We start from the raw sequence: 21,620 nt of genomic DNA on the forward strand, positions 1-21,620 counted from the left end.
TTTTCTTTCATGGACTCTCTGCAATACAGGATATCCCTCTGACATCTAATGCAAGTAGTATTCTTTCTTCTGGAGTCTTTCAATATTGGAAAAAGGTTGGTATTTGTATAGTCTCAATCTGAAATCTGGATAAAACCTTAGGGATGAATTAAGGGTTAGTTCTCATTCCCATGTTATCTTTTCTATGTATAGTAAGTGCTTGTACAATTACCCTTCATATTGATGAGATCACTACCAAGGGTATGCCTTTTAAACTGACCTTATTCAGTGGTCACAAAGGGAATTTCAAGATTGGGTGGTGGACGTGTTCTTGGGAGCAACTTATTCCTTGCTCTTCTAGAGAACTTTTAATGGCTGATACTTTGAACAGCTCATTGCCTTTCTGACCCTTGGTATATGCTCCTACAGTTGATAGGTGTACTGTTATCGATGCGTATGGCAGTTTGCAATCCAAGTGCATTAATTAAGGTATGGTATTGATCTCACTGGTTATATTGGTTGTTGTTCCTGAATGTTGGTTCCAGTTGATGACCACTTGTTCCCATAGTAGTGGTCTCCTACAGGCATTAAGCAAATGGGAATAATTAGGACTCCATCAGTAAGGCTCCAAGATTGTGTGTAATTGGGTCGAATCTGTATTTACAGCCTTTTCTAATTTTTTTTATTTTTTTTTAAATCTTTTTATTAACAAAATTACAAAGAAAAACATCAGGTGATTTTAGCAGTCGGTACACTTGTCAATGTTACCTTCCCATACTTACAGAATATAAAATACAAAATAAAGACAATGGATCATGGGGACTCGTGTGCTTCCACTTCTTCCAGACGCACCAGAGGCGCGCAAATATCTCCACGGTATCGATTCCAGGCCTCCCATGTCTTACCCCCCATTTCGCAACTCGGGGCGGCTGACTGGCTCCCCACAATTGAGCTATGTTTCCAGCCTTTTCTATTTTTACCCACTTTATTCAAGGGGAGGTTGAATATATATTTTTATTTGTCCTTTCATAGTCTTTCTCTTGTGCCCATTTTGAATGTCCAATGTAAGACTGAGTTCCTGTGGTGAAAAAACTCATTTTTGTAAATTCTAAACTTGTTATCTACAACTGGCTATGTACTGTGCTAGAACAACGATTCTGTACACCTAGCTCCAATGTGTCATTGAATCTTGCAGTTCTACGGTAGTACCATGCCCATATAGTCAACTGCTGAAACCATTGACTATTTTAGGCAAGTATTAGATAGGGTCTTCGTTTTTGTAAACGTACATTTAGCCTTCTTTTGGAATTCTGAGAGGTGCTGCATAAGCACCTCCGTTTTGCCTCATGTTGATAGCCATATGGGCATTTTGTCTAATTGTTTATAGCGATAGCTAGCATTGTTACTTTGTGTACCTAATTTTGAACTATTGTTTTTTCCACTTCAATAAAGAGCAAATAGAAGCATATTCTGCACCTTAATAGATGTGACCTGCAGAGAACATGACATGATTATTAAATTGCATTCAGAGCACTTAGTTTGTTTCTGACAGCCATATTTTGACAGTAAAGCACTGGAGTTTGCATCCTCTAATGAATTCCTGCTGCTCTCTCCATTTTACCACCTACTGTATCTAGTCTTTTGCTGTCCCAGTCTGTTGATGGTTCAGTAGCAGCCATATTACTAACCCTTTTACTGTCTATAGTAACACTGAGAGAGTCAAGTTCTGTATGGGATCTGCTACTCTTAATAACCGCTTCGAGGATGAAGGATCATCTAATGGGGATTGTCTTTGAATGTCTCTAGCTGCTCTTATGGGATCTCTGTCTTTTTCTGATCAGACAAGTTAGGTCTGACTACTGAGCCTTTCTGGTGTGTGTCCTATACTCCGCTGGCTGTAGGCGAGGATCCAGTCCCTGAATTTCTGTTTCTGCAGTACAACAACACCTGCTAAATAAGCATCTCTGGGTCTTTTAGTCCAGTGTTTTGGGGATTTTTAAAGAGACCATAGTGGCACTCAATACATTCTTCCATTAAAGAGTTTCTGACATTTGTGCTTCAAGGCTACGTTTTTGTCATTTGACACTGAGCACCCTTTCATCACCACCAACAGTCCTGGAGGCTTTCTTTTTGTGTTGCGTTTCAGACATTTTGTTTAAAGCCTTCCTACAGTCTGAATGCCTAACCAGGCTTCTTCAACACATTGATATCTGTTTTCAAAGAGTGTCTGACTTACTCTTGGAGCTCAATGCTCCAATGCTTGTATATATTTAAACTGCCCTATTTTAACTCGTACTCCGGCGCGAGATTTGCGTTGCACCGAAGCCGCCAATACCTCTTCTTGCACGGCGCAGCCGATTTCAGGCGCGGACACCGTGACTTGACCCACCTCAGCCGCCATCTTGCTGGGAGGAAAGGGTTGCGGTCCAGTTGTTGGACGCCTCCCGCCCTCCTCTACACCCTCCTCTAAACATGTATAAAAACACTAGACCTCCCCGTCCGCGCAGCGGGGGCGGCGCGCCAAAGGCAAGCCCGTCTGCGCCCGTCCGCGCCTGGACCGGGCCCAGGGCCACCTCCCCTGGTCCTACCGCCCCAGGCACATGTGTGCACTACTTGAACAAAACGCTGCTCGAGATGCGCCCACTCGATAACAGTGACTGCCTAAAGCTCGACCCTGCATTCCTCCCCGGTCCTTCCGTCCAGTCCTGCCCCCATTGTACGGCTTCTATCCCCCTTGCAATTAAAACAACCTCCATTGCCAACAAAAATACACCAACGAGCATATCGATAGCTCTTACCAACGTCCGATCTCTCGGGAAACATCGACAGGACATTGCAGACCTGATAGAGGATAGGAAATTAGATATATTATATATGACCGAGACTTGGATGGACAACACTTCTGACCCAGACCTAGTCATTGCAGTCCCTAGAGGTTTTACAATCCATAGACACGATAGACAGCGCAAAAAAGGAGGTGGACTAGCTAGTTTTGGGCAATTTTAACTTCCATTTAGACAAAGTAGACGAAAGGGATACTTTATCCCTTCTCTCGGACATGAAGACACTAGGTCTTTCGCTTCTGGTCAACTCCCCTACCCACGACGGCGGCCATACCCTGTACGGCATTTTCTCCAACCTGGAGGATATTCATATAAATCATATCCTCCCACTCACATGGTCGGATCACTTTGCCATTCTGGGTTCGATCACCATCTACGAAACACCTGCCCCTAAAGTACTCAGTACCTCCCGGCAACCGTTCAAAGATTGGAACGACAGACAGCTCTAGCTTAAAAATGCTACTCGGTAATTCCCATCCCATTTTTTCCACCGACCCCAACACAGCTATCAAGCAATTCCACGATTGGCTGGGCACCGCCGCTAATTCACTGGTTCCCATTAAACAGGTGACCAGAAATAGAAATAGACTCGCCCCCTCTGCACCTTGGTTTACCGAAGAACTAAGGACCCAGAAACAACTCTGCAGAAACAAGGAGAGGCACTGGCGGAAGTCCTATAGCGAAGATAACAAAATCCGCTATAAGGAGACGTTGATTAAATGTAAAGCCATGATCATTGAGGCCAAGAAGAAGTACTTTAGCGAACGGATAGAGCTAGCCAAAAACTCCTCTAAAGAACTTTATGACACCACCAAGCAGCTAGCAGGTTACTCCCCTGATCTGAACTCTCCTTCCTCTCAATCCCTCTGTGATGCCTTGGCCACCTTCTTCTTTACGAAGGTCAATGACATCTTCTCAGTTTTTTCGAATAATACCAATACCCCTTCAAGTACTAACACCCCGACACACCCTGTACCCAAGTTTACCCATTTCAAAGACATCACCAACGCTCAAACTGCGGAAATCATTACCACGATTAAAACAGGTTCTGCTCTAGACCCATGCCCCTTTACAATTCTCCCACCAATCATTGACGTTCTGATACCCGCCATTACTCAAATCTGCAATACCATGTTTAGATCAGGAATCTATCCAGACGCCCCCAAAAAAACTCTCCTTAAACCATTACTAAAAAAGCCACACCTCGATCAGGATGAATTGAAAAACTACCGGCCAATAGCAAGCCTCCCATTCCTGGCAAAAGTCGCCGAAAAAGCTATGAATCTACAATTATCTGCTTTCATAGAGGAACACCATCTACTCGATAATACTCAATTCGGGTTACGTCGGTTCCACGGTACTGAGACCGCGCTGATCAAAGCTGCAGATGATATTAGATCCATCCGAGATCATGGCGGAACAGCAGTACTAGTACTGCTAGACTTATCCGCAGCTTTCGACACGGTCGATCACTCGATCTTGGTCGACCGTGTCGAAAACATGGGCATTCAACATACAGCTAGAGAACTTCTGGCATCCTTTCTGTCTGAAAGAACTCAGGCTGTTACACTGGGATCTTTCCAATCGCCCAACCTGTCTCTGTCATGTGGGGTCCCACAAGGCTCATCCCCAAGTCCGACACTCTTTAATATCTATGTGTCGGACCTAGCTAACATCATTCGAGCACATGGGATGAGCCTTACCTCCTATGCGGATGACACACAGTTGGTCTTGGCCATCAAGAACAACGGCGACAGGGTGGCAGAGAGATTTAAAGAAGGTATGTTGGCAATTGGGGACTGGATGGCCTCTAATTGTCTAAAACTTAATTCTGAAAAGACGGAAGTGGTCATATTCGGACAACTCACCCCAGGTTGGTCCTCCGTATGGTGGCCCACGGCCTTCGGAACCCCGCCAAAACCCGCCATCAAGGTGAGGAACCTGGGAGTGGTCTTTGACGGCCATCTCAACTTCGTCCCGCACGCCAACCAAATTGCATCTTCAGCCTTCCATAAACTACAGCTAATAAAGAAAATCATCCCCTTCCTCCCTGAAACCGCCGGGAAAACCTTGGTGACCACTCTAGTGCTGTCCACTCTGGACTATTGTAACAGTCTTTTTGTAAATGCCCAGGTCAGGGTCATCAAAAAAATGCAAACCATCCAAAACTCAGCAGCAAGACTTCTGGCCAGAATTCCTAAATAAAAGTCTGCGACCGACACCATCAGAAACTTACATTGGCTTCCTATCAGAAACAGGATTAAGTTTAAAACTCTCTGCATTGTATACATGTCTCTGCATAACCAAGGACCCTTGTTTCTCAAAGAACAACTGATTCCCTATCGTCCCTCCAGATCGCTTCGATCTTCCACTCTAAACGATCTAGTGGTTCCCCGCACCAAAACTGTTTCTTGGGGTGATCGGAGGTTCTTGGTCTCGGCACCGAAACTATGGAACACCTTACCCCAGTCAATCAAAACCAACCCCTCACTTTGGTCCTTTCGCAAACAGCTAAAGACCTGGCTGTTCAACCAGTAACACCGGATCACACTTTCGCAGCAGGAGAATTATTCGCAGATTTCTTAGCGCCGAGACGCCCACGGGCATTTGTTTGCGCTTAATTGTCATAAAATAAATAAATAAATAAATAAGTGCACCAAATAACAAGGTAATGGGCAGAATGCTTTTATTAATCTCAGACACTGGTGATCGCACAAATCCACAATCCACAATCCAATCCTCTGTTCCAACATGCCATTCTAGCCTTGTTCCCCATCTCCTGCAAATCAGTACCAACCCTACTGTGTTCTTCAAACCCCAGTTTTAGGTTGCTGGGTTTCCAGTTCAGAAAGGACGTGGGTTCACAGTTCATGCTGGACTGTTCGTAAAGAAACAGGACCGAAGCTGGTTTGCAAACGGCAAGGTGTAATCTGAAGTGGCATAATGGGCATAACAAAATGATGGACTGGGATGCTCCCCTGAGTAATTAGTGGTTGACATTAATTCAAGAATTAATTAACCCCAGCCCCCAACATCACTTTGTTTGTTTAATTTTGGAGTTCATCACTTATTTTTTAAAAAATTTATTTAGTGTTTTCTATAGCGCGAACATGACCCAAAACATTAGAGGAATAAAACCAGTCATTACTGTTTTACACTTCAGTATAGCATATAAACATATATACAGTCAGTAGTTAAATTACCACAGCGCAGCTAAATAACAGGATAAACTTTTGTACCATCCCATGGTTAGCGGAGCAATGCATACAAGTGAGCAGTTTATAGACAGCAGTCCTCCAATATAGTCTTATGGAAGAAATTTGCTCATATAATACGATTTTGCTTCCTTTTTGAAGGTTGCGATGGATGTAATTCTTCTGATGTTTGGTGGGAGTGCATTTCAAATTCTCGGTGCTGCTCCTGAGAATGCTCGGTCATAAGTCTTTTTCTTGCAGAGGCGAGCCGGTTTCAGAAGTAAGTCTGTTTTGCTCCTAGAGGGTCGGTTACCTCCGGAAAGTGCAAGTTTCTGAGCCAGGTAACCTGGAGTTTTGTGATGTGTTGCATTATGAGTAATGCATGCCAACTTGAATTGATTTCTTGCTTTGAAAGGCAGCCAGTTTAGCATTTTCAGGCGAGGGGAGATATGGCCGAATTTTTGGGATCCCGCAATCAGCCTTGTGGCTGCATTAAGACAAGCTTTCAATGGGGCTGCTGGGATTTTGGGGAGCCCAGCCAGGGTAGTGCATCCGTATTAGATCCTTGATATGACCAGCGCTTGAACTGCAGTTTTAATGTCTGTTTTGTTCAGGAAAGGTTTAAGTTTTCGTAAGCAGCTTAAATGGAACCAGGTGGGTTTTGCCATTGTATTGATATGTGCTAACATGTTCAGGTTTTTATCTAGGGTAATTCCCAGTGTTTTGGTAGAGTCGACAATCTTTGGAGTACAATTTAGAGCAGTGATAAGGTTGGCCTATTCTGCTGTCTTTAGTTTGCTTTTCTGTGGTGTAATCAGTAGGAATTCGGTTTTCTGAGGGTTTAGCTTCAGGTGATTCTTGGTTAGCCATTGGAGGGTACTTGATAGTGCATGGTTCATGGTCTTTATCTATTCTGTTGATACGACCTTGATGAACAACTGAGTGTCATACTGAAAGGAGCCAGGGGGCAAAGCAAAACAAATGGAGAAGTCTTCTTGGCTGAATCTGAAAGCCATCAAGACTGCACAACATTGCTGAAATGGGACACTGACATAAGATGGATCTCAAGAACAATAAACAACAAGAAAAAAGATTGACGATTTTCTGGAACAAAAAAAAGGCCGGATACTAAGGGGTCTTTACGGATATGTTCATGGAACGTGAACAGCCTGGCAAACAAACTGTTGGATGCGGACTTCATAAACTATATCAGGGCTTTCGATATTGTGGTTCTACAAGAGACTTGGCTGAGCGAACCCCCACATATGCAAGGATTTCTGCGCTTCTATTCAAGTGCACTAGCTGAGGCAAAATACGGTCATCTTCAGGGGGGTCTGGACATATATGTTGCATGTAGAATCAATCTTACTGTCCGTGAACTAGGTCCCCCTTCATCAGCAGCTCATGGAACAGACTATACTATTAACCTTAAGAGAATTAAATTTGGGACTGCCACACATTGCAGAATGTTGGGAATTGCTAAAGAACACTTTGATTTGAGGGCCAGACTAGACGAGGTTAAGAAGTGGGAAAGCTTCACGGATACCATGGCAGTCTATGCAACCAATATCAAGACAAAAACCCAACAGAGACTCGCCGGTGTGAAATCTATATCGCAATCTGCTCTGAAAGAAATCAAGCACACCAAGAGAGTTATCTATCGCTCATTGAGACAGCTACGGTGGAATCCTCAAGATACAACACAACTAAATTTATTGCGAAAGCAAAAGGCTATTTTGAAAAAACAAAAAAGGAATGCCAACAGGGACACAGAGAATGTTCTGTGGGCAAAACTACACGCTGATATTAAACAAAACAACAGCGCAAGTTTTTGGAGAACCATAAATTAATTTGTTCATCCTAACAACAACGGAATTACCTCAAATATTTCGGCGGTAGGCTGGACGAAATATCTTTGGTCTCACTTCCATGAAGCCACGGAGTCTAGCACAAAGTTGGAACACTCCTTGGGCGCATCTGATGGTCTTAACATCAGCGTTGCGCATGCAGGAATCAATCAGATCACACCACATAAAGCCAAAGAAGATATCTTAATTGACGACTCACCAACAAATCGAACCAAGATCATTAAAAGGCAAATAGGTGAGGGAAGGGGCACCTGTGCTCTATAAGCAAAAGTCAACGTTTTGGGATGAAGCACTAGAACCACTGTTCAGGGAAATAAGGATGACAAACATCCTGCCAGAGACCTGGAGAGGATCTATCATTGCACCAATTCACAAGGCAGGGGATAGGTCAAAGCCTCAGAACTATCGACTAGTGGCACTAATGGACAATGAGGTCAAATTCTTCGCGGGAATGCTACTGGAAGAGCTCCAGGCTAGCGCAGAAGCAAAGTCCGCCATCCCTATAAACCAGACCGGTTTTGCGAAAAATGTGGGGACAACTACACATATAATAACGATGGCAATGCTCTTTGATAAGGTTGAAACGACAAGGAGCTCCCTGCATTTGTGCTTTATTGATCATAAAGCAGCCTTTGATCATGTAAATCGAAACAGACTGTGGTCCAAACTGCATAGCTGGGGGCTCCCTCAATCACTTCTAAATCTGCTGATAAACCTGCATACTAACACCTGGGTCCAGATTAAACTGGGTGACGGAACATACCTGTCGAGACGCATTCCAACGGACAAAGGGCTTAAACAAGGTTGCGTTTTGGCACCTACACTTTTCAACCTGTTCATAGCTGATCTTATACCGATATTAAACGCCTGTAACTCGCATGCTCCAAAACTGGGAGACCTCTTATTGCCATGTCTCTTAAACGCGGACGACATAGTCCTGATTAGTCAAACAAGAGTAGGCCTTCAACATCTTATAAATGCTACAAAGGACTATTCAAAAGAAAATGGTCTAACGATAAATCTTGATAAAACTAAAACCATTACAGTCAGTAAAAAAAGGGAAACACCTACAGCATGGTTCTGGAGTAACACTCGAATAGAGAGCACCACGGAATATAAATACCTGGGCGTAAAGATAGACAAAGGGGGTCAATTCCTTGCGCAGAGAAACAGCATTAGGCATAAAGGCATTGCCCTGGCAATCTCCCTAAAAACTCTGAACTCCAAACTAACCGGTCCGTCAATTCTGCCCATAGCGGAGGTGATCCGTGCAATTACTTACGGAAGCGAAGCGCAGAAAGGAAGAGACGCCAAACTACTGGACTCCACAGTAACAACTATGTATAGGATTATATTTGGGCTACCCAAATACACCTCCCCCTCGCAAATTAGACTCGAATTCGGCATACAGAAGCAATCTATTGCGAGACATGGGGCATACATTATAGCGTGGGATCAAATACGAAAAGCCGCTTCAGGGTCACTAAATGCACAGTTATGGAAAGAGATAAACCGATACACTACCTCACCCGCAGCGAGATACCTCAAAGATGGATTAAACAAATTGGGACTGAACCAACTGTGGGAAACACCCACTAGTACCGGTGTACTTAAGAAACTAATCTGGAAAACAGTCAAACACCTATCCTGGCTGGAGGACAAAGCCTCACTCGCAGAAAGGTCTCATGGATGTATGATTTTTTAATACCTACTGTGAGCAAGCAGCCCAGAACTACTTTAACTTGGGTTATGCCAAGTATACAAAAATTAGTTTTATGAAGTTTAGACTTGGCCTGCTACATTGCACTCAGCATTTCCCACCCTGGCTAAAGAAGAAGGTGGACCCTAGGTGCCGCCTATGCGGGTTAGCATCGGAAGATCTGCTGCACCTATTATGCTCCTGCAAACAACTCTTACAAGAACGGAAACAATTATTAAAAGTTACATTCAACCAGCGTGGAATTCGAACCAGGAGGCAGGCTGTCCTGGCTTGCTTTGCACCAAGTGATCCTCAACTAAACTGTGCCTTGGTAACATTTTTGACGGCATGTGAAAAGAAAATGCCGGACATCAAATCTTCGGCGGAAATCCAACTCTTTAAATTCATTTTTGCATGTATAACCAATTAATACACCAAGGAACTATCGTGCTCAAACAAAAGTGTGGTCATAACGCGCCTATAAACTGGACTTGTAACATATGAATAATTATAGTACAGTCTTTGTAACAGAATGTTAATGCTATTAGAACTAAGGAGTTTTTATATGTAAAAATTGTTCAGTAATAAAATATTTTTGTATTGCAATGGTTTTAACGAACTATGCAAATAAAATAAACTTGAAACTGAGTGTCATCCGCATACATGTGGAAAGCGATATTTGCTTCATGTAATATTTCCGTGAGTGGTTCCACGTATAAGTTGAATAGCCCAAGCGAAAGCATTGATCCCTGTGGAACTTCGATTCTATTATTGGTTGGGCCAGAAAGGGATTGGTTAACAATTAATTTTTGTGATCTGTTCTCAAAAAAGGAGCTGAACCAATTAAGGACTGTACCCTCTAGGCCCATTCTGTTTTCCAACCGATCTAGGATTTTAGCATGGTTCACTGTGTTGAACGCAGACGAAAGGTCCAGCAAGATTAAGAGGCAGGTTTCATTGTGGTCAAGAGCCAGCAATGCGTCATCTACAATGTGCAAAATTGCAGTTTCTGTGCTATGGTTTGGACGGAAGCCCTACTGGCAAACATTTAGCAGGTTGAACTCGGAAATGTGAAATTGTTTTTGGACACATTTTTACAGCACGTTGGCTAACATGGGAATGTTAATTACAGGTCTGAAATTGTTTGGAACAGAGGGGTTCTCTGTTGTTTTTTTTAACAGAGGAGTGACTTGTCCTGTTTTAAGGCAGGCCGGGATTTGTCCTTGTGACAATGAGGCATTTATGATCTTTGTCCAAACTGGGATTAACAGGTGGTTTAAGGTGGACCAGCACTTTGCTGGTAGGGGATTGTTATAGTGGTTGTTAGGTTTAGTGGTCGACATGATCTTTGTGATGTCTAATTCACTGACCGCTTTAAAACCTGACCATCTGGCATTGTTTTTAGGTTTTGTTCATTCTTGTTGAACCAGTTCTTCGTCCTCCATATCCTTCCTACTTTCAATGTCCTCGGCTACTTTTTTTAGTTCCCTCTCCAAAGAGTTAGCTTTATCTGTAAAGAAGACCGAGAAATCTTCACTATTTAGGCTATTTATGGTGATGGCTGGTGCTACTTTAGCTGATTTATTAGATTGTTCTTTAAGTAGATCAAAAAGTTTCCTGGGTCTGTTTACTGCATTATCCAGTTCTTTCCTGAAAAAGTCTTTTTTAGATTCAATAATGCTTTTATTGTAAGCTTTCCTCGATTGTCTCAGTAGGGATAAGTGGGGCGAGGAAGGGTGTTTTGCGTTCTGATAGTCTCATTGATCTTCTTTCTTCATTAAGGGCATCATTGAACCACGGGTTTTTAACTTTGTTAGTGAATCTTTTCAGTTTTAAAGGGGCTATGTCCTCGAGAATGCTTGACATAGTCTTGTTATAGTGCAAAGTGAGATCATTGACGTCAACCATGCTCTTGGGTGCTTGCAAGTCTAATGTACAGCGTGCGGTTATGTTTTCCATATTAATTCCTCGAGTGTCCCTGATCCATTTTTTTTGGTTTAACAGCTTGTGAAGACGATTTGTTTTTGTAAGGGAATTTCGAATGTGATTATATGGGGATTGGACCAGTCACATGGTGTGATTACAATGTTCTCTATCGCTTTCTCTTTAGCTATGATCCAATCTAAGGTGGATTCTTTAGAGTGGGTGGGGGGATGACATCCTTGGACTAACGATTGCTCTACCAGGAAGGTTTTAAAGATGGTAATTTCACTATCTACCTGATCTTCCCAATTAATATTAAAGTCTGCTAAGAAGATATCGTTAGACTGCGGGTTAGAGTTGATGGTAATGATTTCTATTAGCTGGTCTATGAATTTGGTCTTTGTACCAGGGGGGGGGGGAGGGGGTTCGAGTGCATGGAGTTTACAGTTTTCGTTATCAGCTGATCTAAGGGACATGCCCATATATTTACAAGACTCTAATGGGTCAGCGTGAATTTTTGTGATGGAGATGTCTGATCTGTGAATACAAGCGATACCTCCACCCCTTCCTTCCTTTCTGTCCTGTCTCATAAAGTTCGGTGGGACTAACAGGTCTAAGCATGGTGAGGACGAGTCCAATAGCCATGTTTCAGTTAAGATGGTAACAGCCAACATCATACTAAGCCATGAAATGGACATGTCAGCCGCTTGTTTATTTGCTGAGCGACAGTTAAGTAGTATACACCGCATGTGTTCCTGATCATTGATCTTAGCCGAGACAGACTCTTCAGGCATTAATGGCACCTTCTTAAGGTTGTTGGCATTAAGCCCTTTAACTTTTGACTGAGAAGTTCTGTCCCCATTCGTTGTGATTGTTTTGATTGTTTGGATGTGGTTTTCTCCTGTCTTATTATGAGCAGTGGGAGTAGGTTCATATGACGATAGAATGTATAATAGTTCACTATTTGTCAGATAGTTGAGTTGAGAACGTGGACAGTAAATTATGTGTGATGCCACCATGGGGGTGGACCTGTGATTAACTTGTGTTTCCCTCGAGGTAACCTGAAGGACCTCCATTTTAGCAAGCCATTTTTCTGATAGGCACAGCAGGTTTTTCATAACTTTAATAGCGGAAAGCATAGCTTTGTAAGTCTTGCTAGTTTGCGAGCTGAGATTAATAAAATCCCATTTGTGTGTAGGGGTCTGGTTTTTCCCGCATCCGATCTGTGAGGTATACTAGTAGGTTGTTGTGTGTGTGCTCCTATCGGATGGCAAGTTTTGACTATCTCTGCAGTATCTGTGTGTGTATTTTTAAGCCTGGAATCGGATCCGCAACTCCCTGTGATGTAACCCTGCGTGTCTCTTACTCTATCATGATCAACTAGCGATCTTTCCACCCATCTGACTGTTCCCATTTGAGGGTCAAGATCAGTGTTAGGGGTAGGATGAGAGCTAGACTCGAGGGGAGAGTCGGAGGGTGAGGAGACTATTGAACGTTTTGTGTTGTTATCCCTACCTTTAGCCTTGCTAGTTTCTTGATACAATAGTTGGAGCTCCTCGTTGGGTGACGTGCCTTTTAATGCTAAGGTAGTAACCGACAGTTGAGGTTCTAAAGTCCTGGTGGATCCAGTTTCGCTATCACTTGAGACATTGACTTCCTGGGGTGATATTTGGGGCTCCCTGCGGTTTATGCAAGCTAGTTTACATTCGCACTAGTTTGCGAATTATTGATTTCCTGGTGTAAAGGTTGGGGTTTTTCATTGGTGTTAGTACGACCAAACGAAATAACTTGACTAGACTGTTGTAAGACACTCTCCCTGCCTATTTCCACCATATCCGGTAGGTTACCATGAGGGACCGTGGCTTGAGGGTTCGTATGTGGATTATGTCTTCTATATGGGGGACTGCTGATGACCTGATTTTTTAAGAATTTCTCAAGGAGTTCCAGATCTCGGTTGGCAGCTTGAATGAGCAATGTGCCATTTTTATTACATGTAATATGTAATGTTGCTCGCAGATTTCTAGACGGCGTAGTTCCATAGGGAATATTCTTTGATTACTGAATTTTTAGAAAGTTACTTAGCGTATTTCTCCATCTGGCCATTCTATTTGTAAAGAAAATAAAGTCACTAATGATCACGCCTTTTTTTAAGTTGACAGATGGATCCAGAATTAAAGTTTGGGGTTAGTTTTGAGAATGTTTTGTTTAAAGGATTTGGAAGAATTTCTAGACATACTGGTAGGGTAAATTATTGAGTATGAGTTCAATCCTTCTGGTTTTAGATGGTGCCCTGCCATGTTGTAGAATCTATTTTACTGAATATGCTTCTGGAGTTACAAAACACTCTCCCTAGATTCTTCGGCGGAAATCCGAGCCAGTGAGAAAGTAAGAGATCAAGATTTACTTATAAACAGAGCTCTGCCCCTACCAAAATGGGTGCCAAGGTAGTATCCTGCTGGAGTGGAGTTAAGTACTATGTCTTTGTTAGTGGATAAGCTTCTGTCGTAGTCCTTTGTTAATTTCTACTTTACTCATATCGCAAACCAAACCAAAGTGCCTCACCACTCCCAGGAATGCACTGCAGCTCGGCTCACCGTTAATTTTGTGTGCAATCAGACTCCCCCTTTTATTCTCTATCTTTTCCTGTTTCTGCCTCCTGCTTCACCGCTCAACCCTGTCCCACTCCTGCCGCCACAGCGTTACCCTGCTTACACTATCGAGGGAGGCCTTGGGAGGAGGGGCGGGACATGCTTCTGCTGCTTCGTGCAAGCCGTGCAGGATCGGATTGCCGGGTGATGGACAGTCTCCTCGCGCGCCTCTCGTCCCGGTGGCGGCAGCTCCCTTCCGGGCACCCGTCCTTCGCCGAACAAGCTCCACAGGTTTTCAGAGAGGCTGGGGGCTTAAGACACTACCCTTCGCCTCGTACCGCTGCTCCTCTGCAGGCATTAGAGTGGCCGGGGCTCTTAGCACTGCCCTCCGCCTTGTACAGTCCCGCTGTTCCTCCAACCCTGCGCAACACAGATGCGGGGACGAACGGCTTGCAGGACGAATTTCTGCTGAACGGTCGGGGGCTCCTGACCCTGCCCTCCGCCTCACACCGCAAAGCCCCCTGCCTCGCGCCGCCCTCCTCCACCTCTGACTCATGGCACCAAAGCAGGGCACGAGCAGATCACAGGGTGGCTGTGGGCGACGGACGCTGCCCCTCGATGGCACCCGCAATCCTCACCGATTTCAGTAGTGAAATTGCCAATAGGGAGGATCTGTTCAGCTCAACGAACTGAGCCCAGTCAGCCCTGTGTAGTCGTCTCTGCCTTCCTCTCGATGACTTCTCGAACCTGAGTACAATAAATCCAATTCCAATTCTGTTCGATCCAGTTACTTTCGTGTTAATCCAGTTTCTTTACTATAGGTGATTCATTCTGGCGTATTCAGGCTTAACTGGGATAAAAATCAGTATTTATATCCCAAGCCTTCAGGCCTCATCTCCAGAGCTCCCTTCCGGCTCCAAAGGGTTCTACTCCTGGGCCATTGCTTGCTTAGGCTTTTTTTGCCACCAAAAGTCTCTCTTTCAGAACAGTTTCAGTGATATCAATGTTTAATAACGATGTATCTTCGATGTGCAAAACATTCCATTGCTATTTGCAGCTCTGACATGCCTTGATCCCCTTGATTCAGTGGTTGGAGTATTTACCTGAGTTCCACCCGCTGGAGGGCCCCTTACTGAGGGGATATCAGGTCCCACAAAATTTGGCACATTTATCAGACAGTCAGGACTCATACTGAAGACCACCATCCACAAAACCTGGGTGGTGTGGGCCGCTGATCTGCCGGCCCTCACGGATGATGATTGGGCCAAGGCTTTGGCTAGCCCTCGGTATGCAGCTGTGTCTACCACATACAGACTAATCCAGTTTAAATACCTGCACATGGTGTATTACAGTCGCCATAGGCTTTGGAAAATGGGTGCAATCCAGTCCCTGATCTGTCTCCGCTGCCGCGCGGATGATGGGTCGTTTTTACACACGGTGTGGGGGTTGCGTGGTGATTCAGCCGTTCTGGTCCAGTGTGTTGTCTTGTCTAGGTCGTGTCCTGGCATGGGATATCTCATTGGACCCCAGCCTGGTGCTCTTACATAGCACGAAGGAAATTGGGGGGGGGGGGGGGACTGCTACAAGAGACACCTTTTATTTTTGGGCCTCACCTTAGCTAAGCGCGACATAGCACAGCACTGGAAAGAGCCGTCCCCTCCCAGTGTCACTAGCTGGAAAAAGGCACTGGACAGATGCATGTCTGCGGAAGTTGTAGTGTTTCAGGCGAGGGGGTTCCCGCAGAAGCACAGAAAGATCTGGTCCCGGTGGGCCGAATACAGGGGTATACAGTTACCTCCAGTGTTGCCGTCCGCCGCTCGTGATCCCACTGAACACTTACCTGTCTATACATTGATGTTAATGAAACGTGGCTGGGAACTTTCTTGAATCTGTATGTAATGGTTTTCAAGTATGTATGGTGCGTTTTGGGGGGGTTCATGTTTTTCCGGTCTGATGTTCTGCAGACTATTGGGGGTCTCCCCAATGAACCCAGAGACATTAGCTTATGCACTACCCTTGTATTTTCATGTTGGACCTTGTCTATCTGAAACGCTGAAAATTCAATAAGATTTGTTGTTAAAAAAAAACATGGATCAGTATCTTTTGTGTCTCCTCTGCACTCTGCAAATGCAATCTCTTGGTGCACATCTAATAAGACATGCCAAACTGCATGGTTTTGCTTGGGGCAAGCAGTACTAAACCAATATATGTTTTTCTCAACTTTATAATGATTTGGGTTTGACCTGAACACAGGCCTTTCTAATTCTTTGACTTATGTTCCTCTAGTTGGCAGAGACTGTGTATGATGTGACCAACATCCAACCTTATCTCTATTACCTGCCAGATCTGTTCTGGTGATACATGGCCAAGAATACCCAAAACTCGAAGTAGTCCACAACTGCGCCCTCTTATGGCAGGCATTCTACTCCTAGCTCACTCTTCAGGGGCTATGAGACATACCATACAGCAGAAGGGGTTGGGGAATTGGGAGGGCCAAGGCAAGAGTTGCAGTGGCCCCATTCACAGAAGAGTAATGAAGAGCACTGGGCCTGGCTCTGCTTGCACACGCAGCGTGTCATGCTAGGTCATGCTAGCCCATATGCTGCTGACACATGCAGAGCTTGCAGTGCAACAGCATGGAGCTATGTGGGGGCTGCATGGGTGCTGTATTCTGAGTGTGTACTGGAAACAAACATGATCGTAATGCACACTCATTACAATGCATGGACAGGCCATTGTCTATGCACTATAATGGAAGTACTCTCTAAGCTAATTACCACAGCTTATGGATAATCACATATACTACAAATTATCAAGGGAGGGAAGTAGAAGCATCTCGTGGTCCCACTCAGCTTCCAGTCATAAAGCAATAAAAACAAAAGTGATGTGGGGCAACTGGGCCTGGAGGGATCTTGATGAAAAATCTGTAGTGATGTAAATATATAATTTACCGTCTTAATTTCTATGCAGGTAAGTACTTTATCAATAATAACTCAAATCGGAAAGAAAAAACCAGAGTCCGTGGTGTTAGAGTTCTTAGGGGTTTTATTCCTCAAAAAGGAATGGTCAAGACCAGGATATCATGTTCTTCCCACCACAGGGGTGGAAGAAGGGATAGAGCGCTCCATTTTATTGACAGTACATAGCTTATATACTTAATTTACATCATAGAAAGCAATGCAGTAGGCGTAACAGCTGAGAGAAGACAAGATAACAGTATCCACGTGCTACTAGTACGTAATCAGAAGGCGTGGACTAGGCGTGAACTGGAGGTGTGTGCTAGAAACGTCAGAGGTAGGTGTCACAAAGGGGTGGCACTAACAGAAATGTTGCAATGTCAGCAGAAATCGGAAGCTTGGATGCGCGCGCAGCTGCATGACGTGTGATTGACGTGAAACTGGAGGGTGCAGGGGACTTGACATTTACACTAACGGAAAGAGACAGAAGTCTGGCATGTCAGATCAACTTGTACTTCTATCATATCTGATATCTGATGTTTGGGAACCATATTATCTGGACGGAAAGGTCTCTGGGGCAGAAGCTATTCTATACTGACTGTGAGTGCGTGTATATGCGCCTGAGTGTCTGCATGAGAAGCGTGGGGCATGGGGCCTTCCATGGGAGCATGGTAACAGAGGCTATGAATTACTTGTACTGAGACAGGTGGGGCCTTTGGCTCTGTAGCTGAGGGGGATGTTTACTGAAGCTAGTAGGCAGGAATGTATTTTCGAGGAGCGGAACAGATAACTCGAAGGTTATAGTCAGTCTTGGCAGGCAGCAGACTGAGCTGAGCGCGGTGGGCCGCGCTGGAAGTAAGTCAGAGTTCACGGGTACAGAGGCAGCCTGGGCTGAGGCTTTCAGAGTCAGAAGCCAGAAAAAAGGCTCGATGGCAGAAATTCAGGGCCTACTTTGCCAGAGCAGAAAAACGTGTAAGGTACACTACAAAAAGACGTTGGCATAGCATACTTAGGAACGGACTATTGAACCCATTCAAGGTGGGTCTGAAAGAGGACATGTTGACGTTGGACGCAAATGTGTTTGCGTCTTCATAACTGGCACAGGAGGGAAGTTACATGCACTTTGAGCTGGTACATGGAGACGGTGGGGTACGCGCTAGGGAACACAACTTGACCATAAAATTTATATTTCCTCAGTAGGACCCTCAACAGGCATTTTCCACCATTGGTATGTGTTTTGCCATCGGCGTAATCATGGTTGGTAGCATCATCATTGGGTCTTTTGTGTCTCCACCAGGAGGTGATACCAAGAGGTTTGCAGGGATCTGTTCATGAAAACGTGGATTAAAATTACCTCTTGTCGTAGAGTTGATTTAATAAAAGAAACAATAAGGGTAAGATTTGAAAACAAAAGTCGATGTGAGGGTAGGACATGCAATGTACCCTTCACATCATGAAAAACACTGGTACATGTTTCAACCCACAGGCGCCCTTGCTGGGTCGTTGACTTTCGTCAGGGCCATAATTTAAGGGGGACATAGTCCCCCTTTCTATTTATTACTCAAGGCAGGTGGAACACTTTCCCCTGGATCAAATTAATAAGCCGGTCATGTTCATTTCATCAATTGATAAAACTTTGTTCTAGCTTATTTTCACTTTGGATATGTCCCGTAGGATGTAAGGGGGGGGAAAGGGGGGCGGCGGCAATCTGGCTGCCCTCTTGTTGGTGCAGCCTGTTTTCTGTGATGCTGCCACCCATGATTGCGCCGACGGCAAAACACATGGCTGTTGAGGATCCCACAGATTTTTCAACAAGATCCATTCAGGCCCAGATGCCCCACTCCACTTTTGATTGTATTAATCACAAATACTACCATAAAGGCACCTGCACATAACCATGTCTGTACAGTCTCTGCTTTCTGTATTTTTCATGAGCTCTGACCCAGCTATAGCAGTCTCTAGCAGACCTAAAAAGGGAAGGGAGTCAGTGAATAGATAAAATAATTTCAGAGAATCCAACCGATTTCTAGGAAGTGCTTAGGATGTGGTGTGGCTGTCTCTAGCAAAAGAAAAATAGAGTATTTATTTTACTTACTAATAGGAAAGCAAAACTGCATGTCTGTCTGCTGGAGACAAACCTCAACAACAAAATGAGGGAACTCATGGAGTTGACAAAATCAATGCACTGAAAGGGCTCGAAACCTACTAATGTTGTTTGATGAAGCCCCAGGATTTGGGAAATGGGGCTTCTTTTTCAAAAACCATTAGCATGGATATAAAATATATTCTTTTTCAATATATTCTTACACCCTGTAAAAGTAACCTAACCTAAAAAATTATGCTCAATCACAGTAGACTGAAAAGTAAGTAAAACTGAGACAAAGTTACATCAGGCATTTATTAGTATGTCATGTTGAGATTATACTTACCCTGTAAGGTGCATGTTGGTCCATTTTCTTGGTTCTTGGTACGTCTTATTCTGAATTGACTGGGAATGTCTAGAGAAAGGTCTGGTGGGAAAACAAGTACGTTACTATCAGGTTATTTCATGGAAGAAAGGGACTATAATCAAAACTGCATATTCATATGAGTGGAACATGGCGTCGTCAAGGAAAACCAACACTGCAGTCATTTTATAATACATACTCTACAAAATCTGAGAATTACTCCAATTGAGGCAGACACATTTCTAGACAGAGTTGATTGCCCATCTTATCATCTCCCTAAATCTTCGGCTTCTGATTTATGAATAATGAAAGAAGCCACCCAAAGAGGTAAATCAGATAAAGCTTGCAATACTGAAGTTAGGTCATGTATCTGTGTTTAGCCAGAAATGCTACATGCCTAGTCAAAAGCTGTAACCTGCATGCCGATTGATGAAGGAGCATGGGTTTCCTTTAATTTGACCAACATTATTTGAAAAGAACAGAATGGAACCTAAAAAAACAAACACCTGTGTAAGTTAGATCTCACTGTTGCAAAAGAATGAAAAGTGTATGAGTTAAACTAGTACACAGAGTTAATGCTACACATTTTTTCCTAATGGAGCAGGGTCAAGGCTGATTGGCACGTAGTTCTTGAGTGATTGCCAGTGAGATTAATTCAACCATTCCACCCATCACCTTGTTGTTGTAGCTGTAGTTACACATTTTATAAAGCTGGAGGGAGAGAGTAGATTGAGGGCATAAAAGAGTTAAAACGTCCCATATTAGACTGTGAAGAATAAAATATTGTGATAGTTGAGGTCAATTATAATAGAATCCCAACAGGCTTGAGAAATAACATTCTTTCTGACCCAAAACATGCGTTCCACTGTCTTCAGTAAAGTTTTTACTTATCACTACATATTGGAAGATTTGGCTTATAAATCTAAAACCATCAAAATGTGACTTTAACTTTCTCATCCTGTTTCAAGGTTCACTGGAGCTTACAAAGTCTCAAAAATATCAGTCAGGTTTATGTTCAGAAGCGAATCATTGAAAGCAACCTACAGCCCTTTATTAACTCTATTCTAGCACTTGCATATATACTGTGGTGAGGAGAACAAATACCAGATGTTGAGCATCTTAAGTTCATTAAAAGCAGTTGAGCAGCCTGATATCTAATGACAGGAAAAGGCTTCCATATAACGTTCCAAAATCTGGTGCGATCTGTTCCGTCAATGTAAAATGTCTGGATGTTGGTATTTTTATTTTTCCACTTAGGTCAGTCTGTAGACTCACTGTTTTTCAGTTGGAGGTTTTTAATATCTAACTGGCTTGACTGCAATTATCATTCAGTAACATTATGTAATCAATAAATGTATTTGTTTCACTGTTTCCCTACTCTAAATCATGTACAGGGATTACTAGTACTACAGGCATTACTGGTATTGCAACTACTTGAGTTGGAATGCTTGAATTAATCATGGCAATTGCTTAGGGCTGCATTCCAGTCTATTGCTTTTCACCCACCATGCCACTCTAGTCAGAGTCCCACCTTATGCAAATCAGTATCAATTCTGTTGCTAATGGGAACAGTATATCCCAAACTGCCACCTGAGGCACAGTTTGTGTCAAATTGCCAGGGGAGGCCACCTCCAGAAGGGATCACATGCAACCCCAGCCGGTTTCGCTCTACTTGGGGCTCAGCAGTAGGGTTTAACGTGAGTCCCATAGCACAGGGACCCACATCTGGGCATACCGGTCACAGGCATCAACTGCAACAACAACGAGGTGATGGGTGGAATGCTGTTGTCCATCGCTGCACGGGACCCAAAAATGCCCTCAGGCTAACGACTGGCCAATTGTTTAGATCTCATACAGTCTGAGGAGAATTCAGCTTTGTTACGGAACACAATAGGTGCAATGTAGGACATGCCCACAACATGATGCTTATCCTAGGGTTAGGGCCTATAAGCTTAGCTTGGAATTTTGATAATACTGTTGTTTTATTTCACGCTTTACACATGCTTCCTTGAACGTGCATTGTGTCATGTCTTTCTCAGCAAAATGACAATAAAACATAAAGTGGATGGAATTCTGTGCCACTGGAACCAAGCTGCACTCAACTGAGAGGCCCCAATGAGGG

The 21,620-nt window shown here is 43.7% G+C and overlaps 1 protein-coding gene across 2 annotated transcripts in view; it reads right to left on the bottom strand.

Moving 5' to 3' along the window:
* Positions 1-21,620, bottom strand: part of USP3 (ubiquitin specific peptidase 3) — a 255,373-nt gene that overhangs the window by 63,801 nt on the left and 169,952 nt on the right. For both annotated transcript variants that reach the window (XM_086959438.1, XM_086959439.1), the window contains one exon: positions 19,481-19,561. In XM_086959438.1, coding sequence (XP_086815564.1) covers positions 19,481-19,561 — 81 coding nt within the window. The remainder of the gene's footprint in view (positions 1-19,480; positions 19,562-21,620) is intronic.

Source organism: Lissotriton vulgaris, chromosome 2_2, assembly GCF_964263255.1.
Source record: "Lissotriton vulgaris chromosome 2_2, aLisVul1.2, whole genome shotgun sequence".
NCBI classification, from domain to species: domain Eukaryota; kingdom Metazoa; phylum Chordata; class Amphibia; order Caudata; family Salamandridae; genus Lissotriton; species Lissotriton vulgaris.